The sequence below is a fragment of the Astyanax mexicanus genome, chromosome 12, assembly GCF_023375975.1.
Source record: "Astyanax mexicanus isolate ESR-SI-001 chromosome 12, AstMex3_surface, whole genome shotgun sequence".
In the NCBI taxonomy this organism is placed as follows: Eukaryota; Metazoa; Chordata; class Actinopteri; order Characiformes; family Acestrorhamphidae; genus Astyanax; species Astyanax mexicanus.
Genome location: NC_064419.1, coordinates 46,222,521 through 46,241,939, shown reverse-complemented (window position 1 = coordinate 46,241,939; position 19,419 = coordinate 46,222,521). Strand labels below are relative to the sequence as shown.

Below are 19,419 nucleotides of genomic sequence, written 5' to 3'. Positions count from 1 at the left end.
GCGCCTGCTCGCAGCAGCGTTGCCTGGTAACGCACCTGCAGCGTGGTGTGGAGACTGGGAGCTGAGGAGCAGAAGATGGAGGAGAGCGGCAGAGATCTGGATACTGGTGTGTAAAACTGAGGGCCAGAGCCCCCCTGTTAGCTCTGACCACCACAGGCATGACACACTGACACCTGGGCGCGCGGGGGGCGCGGGGGGATGACAGGTGCGGAGGGGGCGGAGCTAGCGTGCTGAGCGTTTGTAAACACAGGCGGTTTGTTTGCTAACGTTAGCATGCCTAGCTAATGCTGTTATTTCAGGCACAACAAAGCCTTTTTAAGGTTTTTAAAGCTTTTTAAAAGCTTATTTAGACGGCTAGCTGTAGCAGCACGTTAGATAGTGTCCTGTCGGTTTGTGCTACCTTATCAAAACGTGTTACTACACTGTTACTACAGCTATATTAATAGGCTAAATAATAAAGCTGCATGGCTTGTTAAAAAATAGCAGGGAGGATAGGTTAGGTAGCTAAATTAGCTGTTTTAATAAAATAAAAGGATTATATTGGCTAGAAAATATAGAAATAACTTATATATCTTCCAGCATAAGTCTAGGCAGGATATTTTTCATGGGAACTAATAGATAATATATGGTATTATATGTTATTTTATTGTTTAAATCGTCTGTTACACTTTTTAAACTCTAAAACATATAGTGAACAATAGTAAATAATAGTAAACAGTAAGCTTATAAACAGAGTTTTTATTTTATCTAAAGAGAGAAAAAAAAGCATAATAAAATTGCATTAAACCAGCTAAACCTTTAACCAAGCTTGTGGTTCAGCACATGCGCAGAGCTGCTGAGGAGCTCATATAGACAGGTAGCACAAATCGACACAACACCTGCAGCAATTATTGTTAAATTAAAGTCAGAAAAAGCAAGTTTACAGTTTTGTAAGTTTCAAATATATATTATGAGTGAGGTCAGGGTTTATAATACACCATATAAGCACAGGATTGTCATGAAAAAATAGTTTAAACGTTTAAACACTTAAATAATAGTGGGTCACATATCAAAGGGTAGCACTATTCGACAGAACACCTAGTGGTGCACCTGTTAATAGTGCACTAATTAATGAGAGTCAGAAAACTTTGTTTTTTAAAGTTACACATGATTTGTGTCTCTTAAAATAAATATTAAGAGTGAGGTCAGAGTTTATAATGTACCATATAAGCACATAATTTAGATTTAAATAGTGAGTTAGTGCATGTAGCACAGATCGACACAACACCTGGTAGTGCACTAATTAATAATAGTCAGAATAAGCAAGTTTACACTTTTGCAACTCTCCAATAAATATTATAAACAATAAATCAATAACGACAGTGATAAAAAAATAAGTTACAATTTTGTTTCTCTTAAAATAAATATTAAGTGTGAGGTCATAGTTTATAATGCACCAGAAAAGCACAGAATTAGAGTTTAGATTTAAAATAGTGAGTTGTGCATCTAGCACAAATTGAGAGTAATGTAAGTTTACAGTTTTGTAACTCTTAAATAAATATTAACACTAAGGTCTGATTCTATGATCTACCTAAGAAAAACAGAATTATCATTAAAAAAACATTGTAAACATGGAAATTTTATCCCTATCAGACTTGAATTATCTTCAGTGCTGGAAATAAAATCTATATAGGCAGTAAATTGACAAATACAAATATTTTTCATATATATATATATATATTATATTTATTGCATTGAAAGCGTATGTGTAATACTTTATTTTTCATATTGACCTTTTTATTTCATAAACCATCCCTAAACAGTAAAAAAAATATATAAAAAGTGTTCTAAATCACATTAAATTAGTAAAAATAATTGCTTTTACTGCAGTGGGTGGGGCCAAGTTACTGTTCCATTGTTTTTTGTGCAAAACATAAAAAAAAAATATATATATATATTTATTTTTTTATTTATTTATTTATTTTTATTATTATTATTATTTTTATGTTCACATAATGTCAATTGTAATGGATGCAGGGACTGAAAGGGTTAAATTAGTGGGTCAGCCTGTGAAGCACATATGGATGGGTAGCACATATCGACACAACACCTGGTAATTAAGACGGTAACACCTGCACTAATTAATGAAAGACGGGGAAAAACAAGTTTGGTCAGCGCTGCTCTCGCTGTCTGTCCATAGACACATTAAATATAACGCTAATAAATATATAAATAACGCGATATATTTATGTATATATAATATTAAAAACAATAATCCTGAACAGGTTATCCATGGGGCAGAAGCTGGAGCTTAATAAACAGCAGGTGAGTTATTTTACCAGACTGAAAGCTTCAGTGGGATGTTTGTCAGGCTAGCTAAAAAAAAAACTGTAAGGTAAAATAAGTGAAATAAATCGTTTTTTGTAGTTTTTATTTACTATTTATAGTTTTGTAACTAAAGAAATAGTTTAAACTAGCCAATAACAGTTAGCTCGGAGTTTATAATACACCTGAGGAGACGTGAATGATCATAAACACGTTTAAACGTTTATAATAGTGCAGTTAAATAGCTGTGAGGTATTATTTTATTATTTCTGTGCTTTTTTGTTTGAATTGCTTTCAAACAAACAGGTTAAATAGATAACAAATACCAGTAAACTCGTGTTGTGTATATAATAGAAAGCTAGTTTTGGTGATGGGCGTATTTTTTTTTAATCAGACCAAGATTTACACTTTTATAACCCTCAAACAAATAGTTAAAACACAGTTAAATATTTATAATTGTAGGTCAGGGTTGCAAACTAGCTCTGAGGTATTTTTTGTGATATTTTTTATTTTATTTTTTTTTGTTAAAATTGAAATTTACACTTTTTTTTATAGCTCTCAGACAAATAGTTAGCTTAATTGGTTAGCCAAAACAGTTAGCTCGGAGTTTATAATACACCTGAGGAGAACTTAATTTTCATAAACACACAACCAGGGTTGCTAAATAGCTGTAAGAGTATTTAATATGATAAGAGGGTTTATTTTTGTGCTTTTTTAAAATTTGAATTTGAGCGTTTATACTTTTGTAACTTTCAAAGAGGTTAAATAAATAACTATTAACAGTAAACTAAGGTTGTGTATCTATAATAGAAAGTTAACTTAGTTGTTGTGATAAAAAAAGCTTGTATTTCAGGTCAAGATTTACACTTTTGTATAACCTTCAAACAAACAGCAAGCTAAGCTAGGTTAGCCAGTAACAGTAGGCTCAGTGTGTATAATGCACCTAAAGAAAACAAAATTATCATGAAAAACACAGTTAAATATTTATAATTCTGGGTCAGGGTTGTTAACTAGCTATGAGGTAATTGTTGTAATAAAAAATGTTTTTTTTCTATTTTTTTTACATTTTTTTTTGTATACCTCTCAGACACATAGTTAGCTAAGTTGGTGAGCCAGTAACAACAGTGAGCTCATAGTGCAAAATACACCATAGTGCAAAATTGTCATAAAAACACAGTTAAATATTTATATTTGTGGACCAGGGTTGCTAAATAGCTATGAGGTAATTGTGATAAAAAATTATTTTGTGTTTTTCTTTTTGTTCAAATCAGGATTTGCACTTTTTTAACCCTCAAACAAATAATTATCTAAGCTAGGTTAGCAAATAACACTAAGCACAGAGTATATATAACACATACAAATCAAGATTTACACTTTTTTAGAACTCTCAGACAAATAGTTAGCTAGGTTGGTATACCAATAACAACAGTAAGCTCATAGTCCAAAATACACCTAAGGAAAACTAAATTATCATGAAAAACACTTTTAAATATTTTTAACTGTGGGTTAGGGTTGCAAAATAGCTATGAGGTAATTGTTGTGATAAAAAGTGTTTTTTTTGTTGTTTTTTTTTTGTTCAAAATAAGATTTGCACTTTTTTCCACTCTTAAACTAATTGTTAGCTGCTAGGTTAGCCAGTAACAGTGACCTCAAGTTGAACATCTGAAGAAAACAGGTGTTTTCCTAAACATTTAAAATTAATAATGGGTCAGCGCATTGGGCTAAACTGCTAAGTAACACATTATGAATGGTAGCATAAATCGACAGAACAACAGTGGATTTCATTTTCCAGCAGGACTTGGCACACTGCCCACACTGACAAAAATGACAACTGGTCTTAATGTATATAATAATCTAATTTTCTGACATACTGATTTTTGGGTTTTCGTCGGCTGTAAGCCATAATGATCAATTAACAATAAAATAAATAAATGCTTAAAATAGATCACTCTGTGTGTAATACATTTATATAATATAAGAGTTTCACATTATAGATAGATAGATAGAAATCATGAGACAGACAAAAATCGACAGACAGACATAGATAGATAGATAGATAGATAGATAGATAGATAGATAGATAGATAGATAGATAGATAGAAATCATGAGACAGACTAAATCGATAGATAGACAGATAGACAGATAGATAGGTAGATCCCTGAGGGGAAATTCTAGTCGTAAAGGCAATAAAAACCTTTTCACTTGACTTAATTTGAGTATTTCAAAAACAAATATTACGGTACTTTTTTATATCAATATTTTGTTGCATTCCTTTTTTATTTGTGTCATTTATTTATGATTGGCCTGATTAGATCTAGGAAGAAAGAATAAATCTGTTAAGTCTAAAACAGCATCCTGGCACCTTCAGCTGCTGTTATGAAATGGCTTTGTTATTCTGCATGTGAAGCTCCATCTGTGCTTCCTCTGAGTTTGGCTGATCCGGTGTTGTGCGTTCCGCTCGGCAGGCAGCGAGGCGGGAGGAGACGATGCCTTGGTGGGAAATGTGAGCAAATTGACAGTCACTCCTCCAGGATACACGGGAGCGCCCAGGAAAGGACACCTCGTCTTTGATGCCTGCTTCGAAAGTGGTGAGTAGGCTGGATATTTAGAGCTCAGTCTTCCAGGTTACAGATTTCTGCCGGTTACGTTTTCTCTGAAAATATACACCACAGATACCAGAGACCTGAAGTGATACTGAGTACTTCTGAACAGCTAATCTACTGGGAATAAAAAACTTTTATACTGTGTTTTCATTAACCCTTTAAAGTCCTGCTAAAGGTTCTGGAGGCAATTTTTTCTCTCTGTAAGTATATGCTAGGGCTGCTGGTGACAGAAGCGCAGTGGAAGCTGGGTAAATGGCTTACTCAAACAGTTTAAATTCAACTGTCATGGTAAGCACAGAATTGCAGACACGTGCAGATACTGATAAAACAATACGTTTATTATAAAAATAAACAGATGTAAGACGTGGTTGATACAGAAAATGGGTAATCACCAGAAACCAGAGCAATGTAGACAAAACCATACCATAAACGAGAGACAGTCCAGAGTTCATACACGAGAGATCCAATGTCAGAGGTAATCCAAGAGGCAGTAGTGAAAACACAGTCCTGGTAATACACAAGCAATCCAATATCAGAGGCAAAGGCAATAATCGGCGTCGAGAAAACAAAAGCAAGGTCATACACAAGATAAACTGAGACAAGAGATAAAGTAACGCTTTGTAATGAGGAGAACCTACAATACGCGGCGTGGGTGTTTGTGTGGAGTGCTCTTTTATAGTGCCAGTAATCAGTATTCGGGACTTCCTGGAGGAAGCAGGTGAGGTGTCACGTGATCAGGTGAGTGCGTGATGTCAGCGGGTGGTGCATTCTGGGTAATCTAGTTGTTGACCTGAGAACCTCCATTAGAGCTGGGTGTGGAAGGGACAGAGGAGCTAACAGCACCAGACGTGACATCAGCTCAACGAGTGCGTGTTTCCAAAAGTGCCCAAACACAACAGATTACATTTTTACTCACTAAATTTAGTACTTCTCACGTTTAAACAAAATCTAGACATTTAAATGACTTTTAAACCTCATGCTCAACTGTTTCTATTGTGTATAGAGATTGAGGACAGAAATAATCATTGACTAATCGACTAATCGATAAAATAATCATCAGATTAGTCGACTACCAAAATGATAATTAGTTGCAGACCTAGTGTATGTATTAGAGCTGCACGATATATCGTTTAAGCATCGTCATCGCGATGTGTGCGTGTGCAATAGTCACATCGCAGGACGTAATTACATCAAACACGTCATGTTGCAATGTTTTAATTCTTGACACAAGAAGTAGATACACAGCACTGTCTCTGTGTCTGTGTGAGTGACAGGCTGCTGCTGCCTGAGAAGCGTGCGGCAGGAGTAAACACGAGGTAACCACATGGGCTCCATCCAAGCTGTGCACAGTTTTGCACAAATATTTCCAGTTACAGCTGAATTCATGCTTTGAATCCCAGAAAAACGCTCTTATTTACCTTCTAAAAAGCCATTTAAATGCTTGATTAAAGGGCAGATTACTGTTGTTTTGCTGTTTTCCTCGGGTTTTGAGAGCTTGGCACTGACTCAGCTCTTGATCAGTTCGGACGCGAGACAGTGTGCAGGTGCGGGCGGGACCGGTGATGTCATGGGCCCTGCATTGTTTAATATTGCAATATATATCGCAGAGAAAATTTACATTTGCAATGTAATTTTTTTCCAATAGTGTGCAGCTCTAATATGTATAGGCCAACAGAGTTATCTCCTTTTTTAAATTCAAGCCTGGCTTTCAAAATATTCTTGTTAAAAGTGGTTATCATCTTCTGGTAAAACCTTATTTTTTTCCTCATGAAGTCTTCTGCAAACAGTAGATATGGATACCTTCACTCCTGCCCTTTTGAGGTTGTTGCTGAGGTCACTAAAAGTTGTTTAATGTTTTTTATTCACAACACTCACAATGTTTCTGTCATTAACTGCTGTGGCTTTCCTTGGTCTGCCTGTTTGACATCTGTTACTTAGTACACCAGTGATGACTTTCTTCTTCAGGAGATTCCAAAGTTTTGTTTTAGGGTCTTTCTTTACAGCATTTTTTTTCTATTTTCTAAACTATGTATCAGTTCCAGGAAATACCTCAAAATAAAAGCTGAAATGTTGATCTTTTGTCTTTATATATATTCATCTTTTAATTTCAAACCCAGCTGTTTTCAGTCTACAAAATAAACAAAAAAGTTAGCCTTAGTTTTATAATACTTTTGGGAGGGACTATAAGTCAAATAGGGTTGCAGCGGTAACTGGTTTCACGGTATACCATGGTATTAAAATGCACGGTTATCATACCGTGTGTGTTTGCTTATTACCGGTAAAACGCAAGCCAGCGGAGAAACTCACCCGCGCATGCGCAACTCTGCTCCGCTTCAGCTTCTCAGCACACAGCGGTGAGAACAGCAGAGAGTGCATCAGACTAAACAAATCTCCGTCCGCCTAAAAAAAGGCTGAACTAAAATCAGCAGTGTGGGACTATTTCGGATACCCGCCGAACGCACCCGAGGATGGTTATCCGATTTGTAATAAGGTAAAGGTGGACATACGTCAAACCTGTTCTCCCATCTCCGAGAAAACCACCCCGATATGCAGCGCAAAGTATGTGTTTAGTTTATAATTTTAATCTGAACCTAAATAAAACCTCTTTGTAGTCGTGCATAACCCATGCGGTAAGCGCCCGCAATCGCGCTGAGTTATCCGAGATTTGGGCACGCAGGTACAGGCGTGAAGTGCGTGCTACGATGGATTCACGTGTCCGTGTAAAGGTCCTGGCCGGACTGGATGTGAAAGACGCCGTTCATTTACATGCGTTCATTTTCAAATTCAGACGTGCCTGTTTTTCATATGTTAAAACCAGACTCGGTGTGAAAGCCTTAAAATAGAAATCTCTAAATCTATAAATCCCCTCTTTCTGCAGTATCTGGTTATATACCAACTTGGCAGTATAACGGATGTTTACAACAGTTGTTGATCAGACACTGACCCAGGCTCAGTTTATCATATATTAAATAATTTAACTGAATATTTTAAATACAGGATCTTTACTTCCTAGAGGACATGTAATGTGTGTAACGTGTGTATGTGTATGTGTGATATATATATATATATATATATATATATATATATATATATATATATATATATATATATATATATATATATATATTTTTTTTATATACACTCTTAATGCCCTTAAGAATAGTGGAAAAACCTGATTTCCTTCACCTGATGGTGTACAGCTTATTTTTTTTAAAGGAGACATTAAAATTATAATTGTTCCAGGTTTCTACAATAAATAGTTAATTGAACAATAAAACCGTTGTTTTAATTTTTGAGGGTCAGTTTAATAATATATGTAACAAACTGTGATACCGTGATAACCGTGATACCGCGGTATTTTCTGAGAAGGTTATCATACCGTGAAAATCTCATATCGTTGCAACCCTAAAGTCAAATGCTGATATAATAACCTAGTCATGCAAAAAAGATATACTTTCTGGTCATAGCGCCTAGCATTAATGTCACCTTTTTAACATATTGTAAAAAAAAAAATAATTATTATAATAAAATAAATTGTAATACTTTTAATGGTCAATAAATTTTGCAGGCATTGCAATTCATATTTTTTTCATTTAAATTAGAAAAATAAATACTACATAGAGAGATAGATAAATGTACCTTTTTCTAAAGCTAACATGTCATTTAAAGAAAGGGCTGCTGCCGCTCTGTGAGCGATTATAATGTCTATGGTGCGTATGACATTAGAATAGAGCATTAGGACTCGACTATGTGTTGTCAAAGCTGTGTGATTACAAATGGCAGCTCTTATCTTGCGCCGAGCTGAACTTTTTCTTGCTATATGGTGCCAGACAGTTCTCAGAGCGCGATATGCTTTTACAGGCTAATTATCTCCTTTTACAAAGAGGGAGTAAAAAATTTAAAGCCTGGTGCGAGAGTGCCTGCTCTTTTACCTTGTCTGTCTGCCGCGCTGAAAGCCGTAATTAAACAGTGCCGTAATATTTTGAAGAATGCTTTGAGTAAATGGCCTTTGTTTGGCTCTTTTTGCAAGGGTTGAATGAATGGCGGCATAATGAAAATAAAGTGCTTTTTCTGTGACAAGGTCAAGTGGGCAGCTGAGAGTGGCTCTGGGTTGGATTGACAGTGAATCAGTAGGGCTCTGGAACAGACACAATATCATTCTCTGCTGGGAGATTAGGTTCAGGGTCTCCAGCAGATGAGACTCAGCTTTCATATTCTTGACAGGCAACCAATTCACTCCACTGCAGGGCCCGGGCCGGCCACTGCCTCTGGCCTCCCTGTGGGAGAGCTTTTTAAAGGATTTTCCTGCTCGTGGAAATGTTCTATATCAATGCAATTTTAGGATGGGCCGTCCTCTTTCACTCTTATCATCTTGTTACTTTGTGCTGTGAAAAGTTGAATGAGACTAGCCCGTGTGATTGTGCAGCTTTGGATTGAAAACTAAAAAAATAGGAGGCTGGAGGTGAAGTTAGGAGCCGTACGTCACAGTGTACAGCAGCTGACCTTCAGCACTGAGATTTCCATTTCATTCTATTCTATTGATTTGATTATCAATATCTAATCGAATTTAATTTAGGGATATTTTAATCAATCAACCTTTATTTCTACTCTGAATACATTGAGGGTACCCCTCATTTTCAATGCAGCTGAGCATTTACAAAATTAAAGGGATTTTAAATTAAAAAAAAAGTTTAAATTATTAAAACAAACAAGAAATATAAGATTTAATTAAGAAGAAATAAAATAATTCAGAATAAAAGGATGTGCAGACAGGCTAAAATGTAAAGCAATAAATAAACACAGTTAAAGAAATAGAGAATTCAAATAACACCAAAATATAAAAAAAAGGTAATTGATGGAACTAAAATAAATAAATAAATAAATAATAATAAGTTAAGAAAGTAAAAAAAAAAAAATTACAAAAATAAATGAAATAAAAAGGTAAAATGTCTAAAAGTAAAACAAGTAATAAAACAAATTAAAAGGTAAAATATAAAATTAGATAAATAAAAAAGACAAAATAAATAAAAAAAAATAATAATAAAAGGGTAAAAGAAAACTTAACTAAAACAGTTACAGGCTGTCTGATGGTGGTTAAATATTAAAGGTTTTAAGCTTGGGTATTTTAGAGTTTCCTGTAGTGAATTCCAGCTTGCTGCTGCTCTGTAGCTTACCTTACAAGTAATCCAGTCACTAGAGGGGGTCTGATAAATATTGTTATTTTATAGAAATCATGGATGAGATATAAGATTGCAATCGCACATACACATGTTTAGTTTGGATAAGAAATGAGGAATTCTGATCTCGTCATTGTAGAAGATTTAACACTTATAACTGATGGCATGTTTCCTCTTTTTATGCTGTTGGAGGTGTGGAATATGGAGCTACACAAGCTTTAAGACTCTCAGTTAAACTCAGTAACTTACAATACATTTACAATATTCTAGTTTAAAAAGCTGAGATATTATAATACAGTAAATATACTGCAAGATATTATAATACATTAAAACTCCCCTTAGATATTATAATACAGTAAATCTACCATGAGACATTATTATGCAGTAAAATAAAGGATCTAGTCCGCCAGGTGTAATGTAATGTAGTGTAATCATGATTTTATCCATGATTTAGTCACAGAATATTGTTGTGATATAATTCAATACATTTTTAAGGGTTTTTAAAGTGTTTCTAACACTGATTATTTTATTCACATTTACTGATAAGTACCCATAATTAACATCTTAGTCTTTAGTAAGAAAAAGTGTGTTAGTAAGAAAACTTATTTATTAAAGCATTTGTTTTATCTATCTATCTATCTATCTATCTATCTATCTATCTATCTATCTATCTATCTATCTATCTATCTATCTATCTATCTATCTATCTATCTATCTATCTATCTATCTATCTATCTATCTATCTATCTATCTATCTATCTATCTATCTATCTATTTTTAGTTTTAGCCGCACCCCTCTAGATTGTACCACATATGCCTCATATTTGTACAGTAGGTGCACATTTAATGAAGTTCTTTTTAAATTTTATTAGTACTGTAGTTTATTGTTTTAACCTTACTGTGACTTTGATTGAACCGTAAATGGGAATCCAACAGTAGGTCCATGTGAGATCTGTAAGAAATCTGCAGTGAAAGTATGGCTTCTGAAGACGTCTAAAGACGGATTTTGAAACACGATGGTTTTAACAATGTCACTGAAAGAGAATATCGTGCATTATGGCGTCTGGGCTCATCATTGCTGCGAAACCGCTGTGCGCTTTGTGTCTTTTGTTGCTATTTGTGGGCAGTGAAGGGCAGTGGCAAAAGGACGGGGAATATGATCAACATAAATTTGCAGAGCCCGAGTCGATATAAATAAATAATCAGGGGATTTTATAAGTTTCTCTGTTTTCCCTGCTGACTGGCCCTGAGGACCTACGACATTGATTAATGAGCATCGAGCGGCCAGGCACAGATCAGCTAACATATATGATATTACCCCTATGTCTCTGGCTGGGGAAATTCTCCTGAATGATTTATGGAATTGATATTAATCTCTTTCCAGTAAATGCATTACCCAAGTTGGAAAAGGGAGAGGAATTGATATTACGGCGCTAATGTCAAATTAATGTCCTGTTGCTGCTTCAGCAAAGCAACACGGCAGCTAAACGATGTTAACCGCTTACACGCTGACAGAGGAGAAGTGACGCGGCTCTGGCACCAATCGCAGCTTTTGCTGTTAAACGTTATTGAGTGCTGAGCTCCAATGTCAGTAAAAGGACATGCCGCAGAGGAACGTTATGGAATAAGAAAGGCTTGAATTTGACATTTAATTACTCATCTCTTTGCGCTGAAAATGTTAGAGGTGGCAGATTTGGATTTGTACCTAACTTCTGAGCTAACTCTACCACTGTAACTCACTATAACTCCTTATAACTCACTATCACTCACTATAACTCACTATAACTCACTATAACTCACTATCACTCACTATAACTCCTTATAACTCACTATAACTCTGTGATTTCCTCTGTTTATACTTAAAAAAGAACACTTGACTAGAACACAACCAACATTTTCATTTACTTTAGTTCTATTCCAGACAGTTTGAACCCAAGATAATTGACTTGGGTTTAGTGCTGGGCGATATGGGAAAAATCATATATCACGATATGGAATTTTTATATCACGATAACGATATATATCAGAAAATAGACATTAGAAAAATATCGAAAAATATGACAAATTAATATCATTGCTTACTTTTTTCCAACTTTATTTCAAAGTGACATTAAACCAAACTTTCACAAATGAGAATTACTACCTTTTAGTGCAGCAATATATATGTGAATATATCAAATGAAAACAGATGAGGTAGATGCAGTAGCTAAGTTTTTCAAAATTATACAGGTATTTAAATTGAGTTATCAAAACTCAATTAACCTTTTTTAAAGCAGCGTCACGTCGCAAAACCACAGTATGAAGCTTTATTTTTGCTGAGATTACTTTATCACTTATATAAACCGAGTTTATGCAAAGTGACCACACCAATACATTTCATCGTAGCCTACTTTATACATTTGCATGAATAATTGATGAAATTACTGTAGAAACGATAGGGAGACTTTTCTATCGTCCCCACGATATTTATCGTCATATCGCACAGCGCTACTTGGGTTGTAATGAAACATGTTAACCAGTACAAGCTTTTGTCAAATAGCCCACCTAAATTCACCCCAGCATTTTAAAATACAGCACTTTTAGCCGATACTCCCAACAGGATAGTGATAGGGGCATAGTGATGTCCATGTAAAGAAATCACTATTTTTACACCTTTTAACAACAAAATCAAAGTAGCTCATTAGTAGTAGTATTAAAACATCATTAGTAGAATTCTGAGGATCCTGACATTTAAAAAGAGGGAGTAAGAGCCTGAAGTAAGTGAGTAAAATGTGTGGAGCTACTTTGAGCTTGTTTTTTTTGTATTTTAGAATTGAGGGGGTGAATAGATGTGGGCTATTAAACAAAATTTAAAGCTGTTTTCAAGCTCTTTCCCAACACTAAAGTTACCTGGAAGGGTCTGAGAGTCACAGCCAAGTGTATATCGTCGCTGTCCAATGAAAAACAAGTGAAAAAACTGCAACTTTACAGGAGAAAGAACAAACTTAACAATACTTAACTTTTAATGTAAGTCAGTGTAAAAAGAGTTTATTTCAGCTCATTTTAAAGTATTTCTATTGGTCCGTTAATCAAGAAATTTTGGCACATTTTAAGGGACAGTCTGATCGAATTATACAGTAAACTAAAAATAGACAAAAATGGAGATACTTGTTTTCCATTGGACATCGACCATATTTACATTACATACACTGTTGTTTTGTTATTAAATAATGTTACTATAATAAAAGTAGTGAAAATATGAGTTTAATTCTTCATGTAAACACTATTTGTTTTATTATAGCAGGTCATTTATACAATTACAACATTAGTCATGTCTGAACAATATCAGGTCAAATATATTTAATATGTATTACATTTATACATTAAATTAGTAATTCGATAAATAATTGATTATTCAATAAAAAATAATGAACAGATTAATCGATTATCAAAATTATCATTAGTTGCATTGTTCAAATAGTAAGTAATGGGCGTGTTAGTCTGAAAGTGAGGTATGTACATTTACTAGAATACAATATAAAATAACATTGCTGTTCCTGTAAATGACCAGCTTGCATATCTTCCCAGCCTGAACGAGCAGGTCAGGATCCTCTACTGAGAAGCACAGAAGTGCTGCACCATTAAAATAGCAATCTGCCAAAGTCAGAGCGCACCTGACTCTTAAAGGGAATGTAAAGTGGCACTCTGATTGTTTTATTTCACATTACACCCAAAACACCCATGTTTAGCTAATTAAGAGAATTACTACATGCGTTTTGCGCATTTCAAGCTGCACAAAGTGTACTTTTCCTGTTGTTATGATAGCAAAGACACATTGACTCGCCCTAAATCAAGCAGTATGGTGCGCAGTTCATATCATTCTGTCTTTACATTACATTACACTACATTACATTTGGCAGATATTTTTGTCCAAAGCGACTTACAATATTTAAGGACAAAAGTAATAGAAGTTAGAGGTAAAAACATATTTAGATAGGGTCTAAAGGAGATCAAAGGGAAATAATGGGATAAAGAAAGTAAAGAAAGTAGAGAAGGGGAAGAGGAAATGAGGTTAGAAGTAGTTAGTGTGTTAGAGGTGTTAGGAGAGTAAGAGCTCTTTGAAGAGCTCTGTCTTCAGGAGTTTATTAAAGATAGCGAGAGATTCTCCTGATCTGGTAGTAGAAGGTAGTTAGTTAGAGGTGTTAGGAGAGTAAGTGCTCTTTGAAGAGCTCTGTCTTCAGGAGTTTATTAAAGATAGTGAGAGATTCTCCTGATCTGGTAGTAGAAGGTAGTTATTTAGAGGTGTTAGGAGAGTAGGTGCTCTTTGAAGAGCTCTGTCTTCAGGAGTTTATTAAAGATAGTGAGAGATTCTCCTGATCTGGTAGTAGAAGGTAGTTAGTTAGAGGTGTTAGGAGAGTAAGTTCTCTTTGAAGAGCTCTGTCTTCAGGAGTTTATTATTAAAGATAGTGAGAGATTCTCCTGATCTGGTAGTAGAAGGTAGTTAGTTAGAGGTGTTAGGAGAGTAAGTGCTCTTTGAAGAGCTCTGTCTTCAGGAGTTTATTAAAGATAGTGAGAGATTCTCCTGATCTGGTAGTGGAAGAAAGTTTGTTCCACCATATCACCTATAGATCACCTTAATAGAGTTAATATCTTGGGTTTATACTGTATGCAATCAAATCAAATTCAAAGTAAATGTAAGAAACACTTTTACAAATATCTTTATTTGCTTTTTCCATAGTTAAACCACTATATATATATTTGCATGTGTAATAGCCATGTCAGTTTTTGACACAGCATTGTGTTTCCAGTTGCCAACTCCCTCCCCAATTTACATACCTGTGCTATTATTTGACAGTGACAGCTGGTAAATTAACATACCTCATGTATTCCATATCTTTCAGTGTGATGTATTTTAAAGGTGTGACATCACAGTTCCCCGCATGCTCTCACTCCCAGCTTAATTTATTGCTGAGTGAGTCACAGGAGTTTAAGCAAATGTGTTTATGTGACTTGAAGCCGAGATATCACTCAACGTGCCTCCTGCTGCCAATACAATTGTTTCTGCTTCTCTCTTTCCGAGACAGCTGTCAGGGTTCTGCATAAAAATGTGAATTCTGAGAAATGGCTCATATCTTTAGTATCCAGGTAATAAATTCTAATTGGTTTATTAAAACAGTCCATGGTTATGTAAACTGTTTACTGAAGGTATAAAACACCTAATTTACATTTAGATGAGATATATCTCACTTTCTTGTCAGCCGTATGCAGATTAGGGCAGTAGTATATCTTTTCGGAGGCAGTTGGGCTTCCAGGTTTGGAGTCACTTGAAGAAAGAAAAGAAAAGAAAGAAAGAAAGCGTCCCCTTCTCTCTCTCTCTCTCTCTCTCTCTTTCTGTTTTTATTGGTCTGTCTCTCGCTCTTATTCTAATTCTCTCACTTCGTCTCGCTCTGTTTTATAGAACTGGAGTAAAATGACCCCTATTATGCTCTGCTTGATTCTACAAAGCATATAATGAGTATTTCCTCAAGGTGTCATTAAAGTGGTTTTGATGGCTCCTTATATTTGGTGGAATTAGAAGAAGTAGATGAACATCCATAGGGTATAGAATGCAAATGAGCTTTAAAGGGGTTTAATTAGTGCTTTAATAACAAAAAGAGAGCCCTTTGATTATTCGGTAATTAGTGCTGTGTTTTGTATAGTGTTTACCCTTTATTTGTATAATAAACAATAGATAATATATATAATTAATTGTTTTGTATTTTTTTTTGTTTGTCTGAATGGTTTGCTTTATTACTTGTTGTAATTTTAACAAATCTAACAAAAAATATATATATTTTTTTCTTCCAGCATTTTACCATTTCATCCTTTGCTTTGTGTTAACTGTAGTTTAAGCCAAATCGTGAAATGATTAAGCGTTAATGTTATTTAAGCGAGAATGTATTGGACATCCATTTATATTCAATTTATTTATAATGTTCAACTTTTATTTTTATAGTAAAGATACACTCTTAATCCTAAAAAAATGTGATAAAATATTTAAGCAGTTGCACTCAGAATAAAGTGTCAGATTTCAGTGCTATTTAGTAGGAAGATAACTAGAAGAGACATTTGGTACCACTTTAAAATAAGACTACCTTTATAAAGGGTTTATTCATGTTTACAATTAGTTTATTAATGGTTACTAATTAGGTTGTAAATGCCTTAAAAATCATTAATAATCAGTTATAACACATACGTAGAAAGAACAACAATGACCTGTTGTTTGCCAAATAGTGAACCCATAGCCATCTATATTGTTGACCTTTCTACGTATGTGTTATAACTGATTATTAATGATTTTTAAGGCATTTACAACCTAATTAGTAACCATTAATAAACTAATTGTAAACCATTTATAAACCCTTCATAAAGGTAGTTTTATGTTAAAGTGGTACCGACATTTATACTGATGTGGAAAATTAGAGTATCATTTGAAAAGTTAATTTATTTCAGTAATTGAGTTCAAAAAGTGAAATTCATATATTATATAGATGTATTACACACAGAGTGATCTATTTTAAGCGTTATATTTTTTGTTTTTATTGTTGATGATTATGGCTTACAGCCAGTGAAACCCCAAAAATCAGTGTCTCAGAAAATTAGAATATTATATAAGACCAATTGGTACTTGGTACTGCAGTGTGGGCAGTGTGCCAAGTCCTGCTGGAAAATAAAATCCACATCTCCGCAATGGGAGATGGGTAAATGGGTAAATGTCTCATTCACACAGGTTACACTCAACTTAGTCTGTGTCTCCAGAAGTGCCCAAATAAAACAGATTACATATTTACTCACTAAATATTAGAGCTTTTCATGTTTAAACAACATCTAGACATTTAAATGCCTTTTAAATCTCATGTTCAGCTGTTTCTATTGTTTTAAAGGCGGAAATAATCGTTGACTAATCGACTAAACGAAAAATAATCATCAGATTAGTCGACTACCAAAATGATCATTAGTTGCAGCTCAAGTAATGAATACCAAAGGTGATATAACATCCTACAATTTAGAATTGTGTACGATTCCAGGTCATTCAGTACTAAGGCTGCAACTAATGATTATTTTGGTAGCTGACTAATCTCATGATGATAATTCTTTCGATTAGTTGATTTGATTAGTCACCGATTATTTCTGCCATGTCCTCCATCTCTGAAACAATAGAAACAGCTGAACATGATATTTAAAAGGCATTTAAATGTCTGGATGTTGTTGAAATGAGAAAAGTTCTGATATTTAGTGATTAAATATGTAATCCTTTGTATTTGTGTGAGTGAGCCCATTACCCATCTCCCATTGCACTTCTGTTTTCAGTACTTAGTGAGGTACTGTTACAAATTAATGATTAGTCGACGATGAAATTGGTGGTCGACAAATTTAAATAATCGATATTGTCGATTATATCGACTTATCGTTGCAGCCCTGTTCAGTACAGGCACTTTTATTTGTTGCTCTGTTCTGTGTTTGTGTTGATGGTGCATTTTAGTAGTTTTTGTAATTTAAAAGTTTTTTTCAGCTTTTTATTGTTTATTCCTTTGTTTGTGTTAACCGTACATTAAGCTAAAGCTGTGAAATGAGTGAGCTTCAGTGAGAGTGGATTGGACAGTCAGGCGTGAAACTTTCAACACGATACTTCCCTAACATAATCTATATTCAGAACGGAAAACAGGATTTTTATGCACAGGTGTGTGCTGTAAATTGTAAAGGGTTGTTTTATGAGCGCAGGATTTGTTTTGTTTCCCCCGTTGGCACCGCGAGCAGTGGGTACAGATGTGCTCTGCTCGGATTCCTTGTCTCTTGTTATTACATTAGTGTAGGTGTTACTCACATCAGTTTCATAATTATTCCTGGGGAAATATTATGTTGAAAATTGCTCCACACGTTGGTGTTTCATCAGAGGATCATGTCTTTTGAGTAATAAAACTCATTGACTGCAGCTCCTGATTAAATCTGGTGCCAGTGCCAGTCAGGCATGGGGGAGGTGTGTGTGTGTGTGTGTGTGTGTGTGTGTGTGTGTGTGTGTGTGTGTGTGTGTGTGTGTTCACGTGACTTTATGCTGGGGACGGATTAACACACTGGCTACCCTAGACTGCAGCTTTAGGGCCCATGCAATGATAAGGGCCACATTATTTTTTATTAATTCATTTTCAACCAACATAAATGTGAATAAATGCATTAAATTGATCACAGCACATGTCATTTATTGAAATAAATATATAAATAAAAATATGAAATGTGTGGGATATAAAAAAATGATACAAACATAAAAAAATGGAAAATGGAATTAGGTCCTAAATCCTAAAAATAGGTTTTCATAGTGGCCAGTTTGAGGGGCCACGTCCAACATTTTTACTATTAATGTTTTAGTTTTTTTCCTCACTATAAGGTTCACTTAAAAACCTTTAATGTTCCCAAAAATCGTCAGTGTGCCTTATAATCTGGTGCTCCTTATGTATAAATTCTACCAGTCAGGTATTAAGGAGCAGTAAAGCCACTCTGCTGAAGTACAGAGTTATACAGGAGTTTTTTAGCTCTTTTGCCATTTACAAGTGAGAATTATTGGCCTGTAGCTTGCTGCTAACCCAGGCTAGCAATGCTGGAGCACTAGTTCTTTTTCCGTTCAGAGACAATTGTATCGTACTGTAGCCTGTGCATTTATTGTCTTAAAACAAGCTACGTGGGTCAAACCGCTATTGAATATCACCCTGGCTTACCAGAGCACTCAGGGTTCCCCAGTGTAGCTAATGCTAATGCTGCTGCACCCAGCCTTAGTGGAAATCTGGAAGCTAAAGCTTACTGTAAATAAATGGAAGTGCTTTAGTCACCCAAATAAACAGTTTTCAGGAGTGAAATCTGTTTTGTTTTTAAGAATTACACATTTGTTTATTTAGCTTAGCTTTACTTAACTCGGTTACCTTCCCACCACCCAGCAGCGAGACCTGCTGAAGTTGAAGAAAAACATGGCGACACCCCTGTTCCTTACTAGTATCCCATAATGCGCCTTATAATCCGGTGCACCTTTTAGAGTAAAAAAATACATAAAATATATAAAAGATACATAAAAGATACATAAAGATACCTAAATCATCTTTATGTATCACTGTTTATGCATCACTAAAATAATATCACAATATTTCAGGTTACGGTTTAGGTTTTACAATACCAGTATTCTTGATGATGAGACAAAATATAGATTTTTTTTATGAATTTAGGCATATAATACTGATGTCACAATAAGAGAACCACCACCAATAAGAGACTCATTGAGGCATATGATTTCTGACACCAAGCAATTGAGACCCAAGTAGGAATACAAAAT

General features: G+C 34.7%; 1 protein-coding gene across 1 annotated transcript in view; it reads left to right on the top strand.

The window, feature by feature from the left end:
- The window catches only part of agbl4 (AGBL carboxypeptidase 4), a 678,742-nt gene continuing 659,323 nt past the window's right edge, over positions 1 to 19,419 (top strand). Inside the window, exons 1-2 of the mRNA XM_049486062.1 lie at positions 1 to 106; positions 4,771 to 4,893. Coding sequence (XP_049342019.1) covers positions 76 to 106; positions 4,771 to 4,893 — 154 coding nt within the window. The 5' untranslated portion in view covers positions 1 to 75. The remainder of the gene's footprint in view (positions 107 to 4,770; positions 4,894 to 19,419) is intronic.